General features: G+C 50.4%; 1 protein-coding gene across 1 annotated transcript; it reads right to left on the bottom strand.

The window, feature by feature from the left end:
• Positions 1-5,049: 5,049 nt before the first annotated feature.
• EI90DRAFT_3123277 (uncharacterized protein) lies at positions 5,050-7,509 on the bottom strand (the record flags this gene model as incomplete). Its single annotated transcript, XM_039063598.1, has 4 exons — positions 5,050-5,367; positions 5,988-6,713; positions 6,763-7,064; positions 7,137-7,509. The coding sequence occupies 4 exons, from the start codon at positions 7,507-7,509 to the stop codon at positions 5,050-5,052; spliced, it is 1,719 nt and encodes a 572-aa protein (XP_038916304.1).
• Between the last annotated feature and the right edge of the window lie 1,150 nt (positions 7,510-8,659).

Here is an 8,659-nt window from a genome sequence, read left to right as displayed (position 1 = left end):
ACTTCTATTCCCAAACCCTTCATTTCTACCATGTGTCAGGGCACATCCGTGTCAGGGCACAGCCCTTGACCCCACTCACCCTCAGACACCCTCACCCTTTCCCTAACCACCCTCTCTCCACATTTCCCCATTCCCCTTATCCTTCCCCCCACTGTTTCACATAATGATGCGTGTGCGTGAACCCGTCATGGAAAGTCGGTGTAACAGGTCTATCCAACTAGACTTGCAACAGGAAAGAGGGGGGATAAGGATCTCACTGAGGGTCAGGTCTGAAGTAGGGTATATTGGTCCAGTCGAGTCTGGTGCTGATACTCTCTACCAAACTGTACAGCGGGTCACGGAAGAGTCCGATAGACAAAATAGGAAAGAATATCACATGACAATAAGAGGAAACATCGGTCTCTAGACATCGGAAATGGAATCAGAAAAATTAGGAAAAATAGGAAATGTGTGTAAAGGGTGTGAGGGGGTATAGGCTACATGTGATAGATGCGAGGTGCTTGCTGAGGGTGGTAGAATCGCAGGATTTGGCTCGTTTAGGGTACACCGGCAAATCCCCGTTATATCGGCAGCAAGCGGGAACTGTATAGTTCCTAGGGTCCTTTTGTGTCGGCCTCACAGGGGGCTGAGAAGCTTACCCTTCTTCTCAGCTCATTCCCTGTGAAGGCTGAGGCCAGTCCCCTCAGCGACTTCGAGGAGTTAGCACCTGGGGAGAGTACCCCAGCTTCCACACCCGGCCTCGCCCTCCAGCCACTCCCAGCTGGGGTCCGGATCCTGACAATCCGCCTGACCCGGCCCCACCCGGCCCCACTTCACCCGGTACCCCACCACCCAGTCTTCCCTTACCTCCTCCCCCCTTCCTCTTTCTTTCTTTCTCCATTCCATTCCCTCTTCATTTATTTCACTTTCTCTTTATTTTCTCTTTATTCTACATGGACGACCTTTCCTTGTATCAATGTACCATTGACCCACCCGGAGCGTGCTCACGACACACCCAGCCTGGGCGACCCCTGCTATGTCCAGCTCGTGTGTTCACAGCGGACGCCCTCGGGATCCCCCATGGGGACACCCAGGTGACTACGGCTGTATGCGAGGATGATGTGGCACCTGTCATGTGACCCAAGCCGCATGTATATAAACATACCTGAAGTGGGAACTGAAGAAGTAGCCTTCTTCTCACCCTTTTCCACTTCAGGTAAGTAACATAGTATTCCCTTTTAATAATAATAACACCCTTTTCCACTTCAGTCTGAGTGGCCAGGGACTGTTGTCAGGGATGCGTCCGGGGTCGAGAGGGCCCGGGGGTAATGTCCAGCACTGAAGCCGTCACAGGGTGTGGAGCGGGCGTGCGTACTGGCGGGCCCGATCCGGGACAGTGGTCCCTGGCCACTCAGTCTGAAGTGGAGAATGTGTTATTATTATTAAAGGGGAAAACTATACTACTTACCTGAAGTGGAGAATGTGAGAAGAAGGTTACTTCTTCAGTTCCCACTTCAGGTACATTTATGTACATGCGGCTTGAGTCACGTGACGAGTGCCACGTCATCCTCGGAGGCAGCCGCAGGCATCCGGGTGTCCCCGTGGGGGATCCCGAGAGCGTCCGCTGCATGCGCGCGTGCTGGGCACAGTGGGAAGCCATCTGGGGTGTGTGGGCCGGATGGGTCAATAGTACATTGATACAAAGGAAGGTGGTCCGTGTAGATAGAAAGAAATAAACAGGAAGAGGGAGGTGAAAAGAAAGAAATAAAGAAAGAGATAAAGAAAGGGGAAGGAGAGGGAGGAAGGAGGGGGAGGGGGATAGACAGCGGGGAGCAGGTGTGGTGTGGCCGGGTGGGTCTGGGTGGACCCGGGTCAGGTGGGTGTGCCCTGACAACTGTCTCCTGAGCCGGGCCCGCCAGTACGCATGCCCACTCCACACCCCACAAGACTTCTAGTGTCGGGCATCTCACCCGGGCCTCCTCTACCCCGGACGCGTCCCTGACACCATGCGGTCCCAAGCTGCAACTATCACATGTATATACAATATTGTATTTAACCTACATGTGAGGGGGGTAAAGGCTTCCCCAGCCTTTTACCCCCCCTGTTGATAAATACAGCTTCATACAGTGTACTTCAGCGGACTGGGAGTGTAAGGCAAAACCTTGATGGCGGGTTGGGTTGGATGTGGGAAGTCGATGAGTTAAGCACCTGGGGAGCACGCAGGACCATGGCAGCAGCAGTACTAAGAACCAGGGGAACACCCCAGTCATGTCAGCTCATGAATAAACTGCAACATGCAGTGTATAGCCAGACACGATGCAGCCAATGGTAAATGAATGTTGACAGGTGCATTGACAGCGAGAGTGACAACATGGAATGGAGAGGATGTGTTGGAGCCAGGGGGAAAGTAACATTGACATTCTAGATGGCAGTGCGCTGCATTGCTGTCTTCAACGTTGATTTGATGTTCAACTCTTGTCTGTCTCCAACGCATTTGCTATGCATTGCATTTCTGTTTTCGACATTGACACATTAATCAACACCTCCACCTCCACTCCTGCCTTCACTGGCCTCCCTTTCCTACATCTTTCCTGCCACTGTGCCCAAGAATTCCTGTGGACTCTGACCAACATCAGCAAACCTGGATGCGGAGGCCTGAGAGCTCATAGAGCTCATAGAGCTCTCAGAGCTCTCAGAGCTTCAGTACTTTGAAATTGCAGGTCCCCTTCTCTGAGAGCTCCGAAAAGTAGTCAAAGCTCTGAGAGCTCATAGAGCTATATTTGCACACAGGGGACTATTATCTATATGAGCTCCCTGAGTGTTTAATTTACCCGATATTAAAATTAAAATTTAAAAGCATTGACTATGGCATCATGTGACTAGCCATAGCCAAGTCCCTACCATACAAGGGACTGAACAAACTCAGCTTCACTTTCAGCACCAATGCGGCACCAGACACCAAGGGTATGTAGCCCAATCAATATATAAGCCAAATTTAGGGATATAAATGCAGTTAATCTGAAATTACTTAGGGAAAATGCGGGAAAATAAGTGGGAAAATGAGTGGGGGGGAAATGGGGGGGAAATGGGGGGATGAGGGAGAAAATGAGGGGAAATTGAGGGGGGAAGTGGGGGGAAAATGGAGGGGGGGAATGGGGTGAAATTTGGAGGGGGGAATGAGGGGGAAAATGAGGGAGGAAATGGAGGGGGGAATGGGGGGGGAATAAGGGGAAATTTGAAGGGGGGAATTGGGAGGGAATGGGGGGGGGAATGAGGGGAAATTTGGAGGGGGAATGGGGGAGAAATGGGGGGGAAATTGAGGTGGGAATTGGGGGGGGGGGGAATGAGGGGGAATTTGAAGGGGGAAATTGGGAGGGGGAATGGGGGGGGGAATGAGGGGGAAATCAAAGGGGGGATGGGGGGGAAATTGAGGGGGGGGATGAAGGGGAAAATGGGAGGAAACTGAGGGGGAACTGGGGGGTTTCTAAAAACTTGAAAAAAAATCAGGGAAAATTAAGGAAAATTCAGAAAATGGGGGACTTTCTAAAAAAGGAGAATGTCCAAAAAATCAGGGGAAAAATCAGAAATTTTGGGATAAGTTAGGGAGAGATATTTCAGGAAATTAGGAATAATTGGAAAAAAAAAATTAATTCACTTTTTTGATAATTCAATGTGCATTGGAAAGTGCCAAAGTGGGGCAATGTAGCAATGTATGTTTCAGTGTTAGAAAAGTCTCCCACCATGTTTTGGTGAGTGTCAGGGCACAGCCCCTCACTATTCCACAATCCCGCATGCATGCAGACCCATGGGAAAGTTCTGGGTTACTCACCCAGAAACCATCACAGCCACAACTGTGGGAACTTTCTGGGTGAACAGCTCGTTCCCACGGGGGGGTGCCATTTATGGAAAGTCAACAAAGAGCTGAAAACTGTATAGTTCCTGGCTCCCATTTGTAGAGGAGGTTGAGAAGGTTTAGCCCCCTCAGTGAGTTTGAGGATCTCGGACTGGGACTAGATACCCCAGTGACTAGGAGGATCCCCCTGGGCCCATCACAGAACAAGGGCTGGGCCCTGACAGTGAGCCAAATAACCATGGCTTTTTGACCATGGGAAATTTGGTGTCAAAGGCTTGGATGATATCTGAAGAATACATCAGCTTTTTGTTTGCTTTATTGGGTGGTATTTTCAATTTACTTCATTTGGAACACTTGGTTAAAACTGATTTATACCCTACATAACATGCATGGTTACATTGCCACACTTTGGTGCTTTCCAATTCACATAGAATCATCAAAATTGGTTGAGTTTTGAGCAAGAAATGAGATGAAAGATAAAGTGCAAATTTTTGAATTTCAGAGTTTTCCTCATATTTTGTAAATAGCAATAAACAAATAAGGTGCTGATTTTAGTAAACACAAAAGGTATATGAGCTCTATGAGCCCCCTGAGTTCATAGAGTTCATAGAGCTCATAGAGCTTTCAGAGCAATGACAATGGCCATTTTACACACATATATATCCATATTATCTTTGCACTACTGGTGCCAAAATAACTAAGCAGATTTCATGGAGATATGAAGACCATCCATGATTTAAAAACAAAAAGCTCTATGAGCTCATAGAGTGTTTCAAGTAATGATGCTGGCCATTTAATATGCATTTCCAAAAATGTACATACATATTATCTTTGCACTTCTGCATCCTTAGGAGAATAAAATCATTCAAACATTTAATTTTCTCCACCCAACGCGTAGAGGGTGCACAGCAAAAAGACTCAATTTGCTCACAGCTCTCAGGCCTCCGCATCCAGGTTTGCTGATGCCATCAAGCCTTCACACAACCGTTATTATGACAGTCCAGAGAATGGGGTGGAGAACATAGCAAAGCAAAGGCTGTTAGGCCTTTGCAGAACCGTTGTTACAACAGTCCCAGAGCAGAAAGCAAAAAAAAACAATGAATGAGGCGGTTAGGCCTCAGTGGTACGAATGACACACCAGAGCGGATGATAGAACGGGGGGTGATTAACCCCTCCGTGTTAAATGAGGCACATATACCCCGACGAAGAGAAGGTGATTAAACTTTCTTTGCTTTACCCTTCTTGGAGGAAGGGCCAGCGGTAGCCGAAATGGCAGCATTAGAAAGGTCCGAAGGACCAGCAACAGCGGCCTTGGTCTCAGACTGGATCGCAGCAGGGAAATGACGTTCAGGAAGAGGGGCAGCCTCGTTGACTGACCCTGTAGTCGCCTCGCCATCACTCTTCATATCCTCGTCCTCATCGGGGATAGGCGGTGGGGTGGGAGGGCACACGGTGGCGGGTAGATGGCCATAGTTGCCATCCATTAATTGTGTTAGTGGTCTGGGGTCGGCACCGAAGGTTGCCGTTGCGGGCCGCTATAGGCCACGATGGCCGTGATGCCATGAACAAGGCATGAGGGTAGGGCATTTGGCCTCAGCGACTCTAAAGGAGTGCTGTGCCCCCTAGCTGTCTCTTGGCCCTCATTTCAGACTCACTGGGGTTGCCTTGTTGGGGTCAGGACTCAGAGATCGTGGTCAAATCGATATTAGAGCTAAGGTACAATAAAGTATCATACAGGATATATATAGGAGGAAGAATGAATGGAAGCGGACCCGGGCCGAAGGCCGAAGGGTCCGGAAGCAAACAAGAATAAGGAGCGGGGTTGGCTGCATAGCGGCCAGCAATGACCGAGGGTCAAACAATAACAGATAAATAAAGGAAGGAGCATAGGGCCGCGATAGCAGCGATGGTATCGTAGCAGCGCTGGACTCGGAGTTGGGCCGGAGTCGGGTGTGGGATTGGTAGCGGCCCTGTAGGGGCCAAGTGGGCGGGGTAGAGGAGTCGCGCTGGGCATGGTGCTGGAGGCAGACTCAGGGCAGGAAGGTTGGTGTGGCTGTGGGGGAGTCGGCCAGGTGCAGGGGAGCCTAGGGCCAAGCGGGGGAGTGAGCAGGGAGTCCTCAGGGAGGATAGGGCTGAGGCTGGGGCTCACGCTCACGCTTGCATAGCGGTAACGGGCTTGGGCAGCATCGGGATGGGCAGGGAACGGGCCGGAATGCACGGCCGTGACAAATTGAGAGAGAGAAACCTGCATCTTTTGTGGAGGCACGGGTGGAGCTGGTTCAGGCACAAAGTGCCCTGACTGCAATGGAGGGGGAGGAGGTATGGGGTAGTCGCCCACATGCAGTTTCAAGAATTTGAAGGCAGTCGTATTGGCCGCCCTATGAGCCCTTGCCTCGTTGGAGGGATGATGCCTCCACAACGACAGCAGGATGTACTTCATCCCTGCCTCGTTGAGAATTTCGGGAGTCCTTTGGACGTACCCATACCTCTTGTCGAAGTCATCCACAGAAGGATTCCTTCTGCCCTCGAATTTCAGCTCGAAGTAACGAGTGTGAAGGTCATGAACATCGCCTGGGGCATCATCAATAACCCCAGCCACCCCAACCTGCTGGTCAATCCACTTGAGGTCGACCAGGAATTTAAACCCATTCACTGTAATCAGGAACAGGAGTACGAAGTTGTCCCATCGCCATTGACGACGGCCTATTTCGGTGATGATTAGCCACCTCTGTAACAGTAACTCCATGTACGAAGTCGTTGGTGCGGAAGGAACCCGGGATGGGTATGTTTCTCCATGTCCCAGGAGAAGGAGAATGATTCTGGCTAGGTAGCCGGAACCATGAATATTTGAGTGGTAGGAGGGGGTGACGCGGTGCCCGCTCTTTTCCCGACTCAGGATTGGATGTATTAGATTGGATCCTATGGCTCACCGTTGGGTCAGCAACAGGTACTTGAGGACGGGCCAGTTTAGCTGGTCCAGGGTGTGGACAAGAGTTGTCATCTACATGATGTGCCCTCTCGATGGGGGCGTTCTGGGTACGCGTTTCTGTGTGAGGGATTTTTTGAGGGTGCGATGCCTCATCTTCCTCGCAACCTTTTTCAAATGACTCGAGGTCCCTTTCCAGTGAGTCACACTTTTGTCGGAGGAAATCTCGGTGTAACGAGACCTCCTGCAACTCGCTGGTGAGACGCTGGTTCTCAAGCTTGATGTTAAAGAGTTCCTCACGGAGCCCTATGTTTTCTTCTTGGATATGTCAAGTCCCTTCTTGAGACTGCAACAGTTCGTCGTCAAGACATCGAACACAGGCATTTGCGTCCATAAGGAGTTCAGTCAGGAAAGACCCTGACATTGTAGCATGCGGCTGGTGAGCTGCTTCAGGAGTGGGTGCTCCACGAGGGAGGGAAGGGTGGTAACCCCAGAGATTGGGGTTAAAGTATGGCAATGGCGGTGCTTGTCCTGGCGCCATCGAGTCCACGAAAAATTGCTGGCCCATTGTCTGATGGTCGGACACAGTGTAAGCTGCAGTAGCTTGCACATCCATCACAGGGGAAGGACGCCCTGATACTGTTGGTATCGGGGTAGGATTAGGGATATTGGCGGCACTGGGGGCCTCAGCACCCAGTGTTGAAGTATGTTGAACGCTGTCTAAAGCAGGACCCATGGTCTCAGTGTCCATGGGGGTGGTGTTCAATCATGGGCTTTGCCCATGGTTGTCATCGGGCAGCATTTCCCTCCCGAAATTTTCTTGCACTTGCTCAGACATGATGGGGGAAAAGAAGAAGGATGAAGTTTTGTCCGTGGGAACAATGTTCATACCCCGGAGGCAAAACCCAAATATGGCAACTAGCACCATAATTGTCCTTCATTAGGCTGTAAGACTATTCCCAAGTGGGTAGTCTGTCAGGAGCGAGTAGGACGGGGCGCTTTATTAGCCCCTCATGTGGGAATAGAAGGAAATTTGCTTTCCTTATTCAAATTTCCTACTGCATCGACCCCATGTAACAATAGGTAGTCATCTAATGCAGCCAATTCGTCGCAATGAGTGAGGGGCTCCCATGTGAGATCCCCCAGGCCCCATTTGATGCGGAACCACAGGCTACCGCCAGTGTCCCAGGAATGGTCCAGGATTTCCTGGACCTGATATTCCCATTCAGGATCTTTGCCAAAGTCATAGAAGACTTGGGCAGCCTGACCCGGGAATAGCAGTGAGTTGTTTGGCTCGTGTGGGGCCAAGCGAGAAACATGAAACTTGGGGTGAATACCCCTATTGAGAAGCTCCGGAGGGAGCTTGAGTGTATAGTTGGATGAATCCTCGAATGCTTCGAGGATCTCATATGGCCCAACATATTTGGGGAGGAGTTTCTTTGCTCTTCCCTTAGGCAGGTTGAGGTCCTTGGTCACCAAGTAGGTGAAGTCACCTACCTTCAGCTTAGGCGGATCTGGGTGCCTATGCCGATTGGCTTGGACCAATTGCTCGACGTGACTCTTTATTATTGCATCATGGGTGCCCTGGAGGTTGTCTAATGCTTTCTGTGCGAAGGCACCCACTCCAGGGAGGTTAGTCAGTGGAACTTCCACCATCATATGGGGTATTGTCCCATAGATAAGTTCGAAAGGGGCATACCCTGTCGATTTATTCATGCTCGAGTTGATTGCAAACTCGGCAAGAGGGACTTTTAGTACCCAGTCGCACTGATCTGGCCGAATAGCAGCATGAATTACTTGGACGACGCTCTGAACCATTCGTTCAGCTTGTCCGTTGCCTTCTGGATGGAAAGCAGTCGTCATTTTTAGATGAACGCCGAGTAACCTGTGTAATTCTGTCC

This window comes from Cantharellus anzutake, assembly GCF_015039405.1.
Source record: "Cantharellus anzutake strain C23 chromosome Unknown EI90scaffold_22, whole genome shotgun sequence".
NCBI classification, from domain to species: Eukaryota; Fungi; Basidiomycota; class Agaricomycetes; order Cantharellales; family Hydnaceae; genus Cantharellus; species Cantharellus anzutake.
The sequence above is the reverse complement of the archived record's forward strand: the minus strand, read 5'-3'. Positions and strand labels throughout refer to the sequence as shown.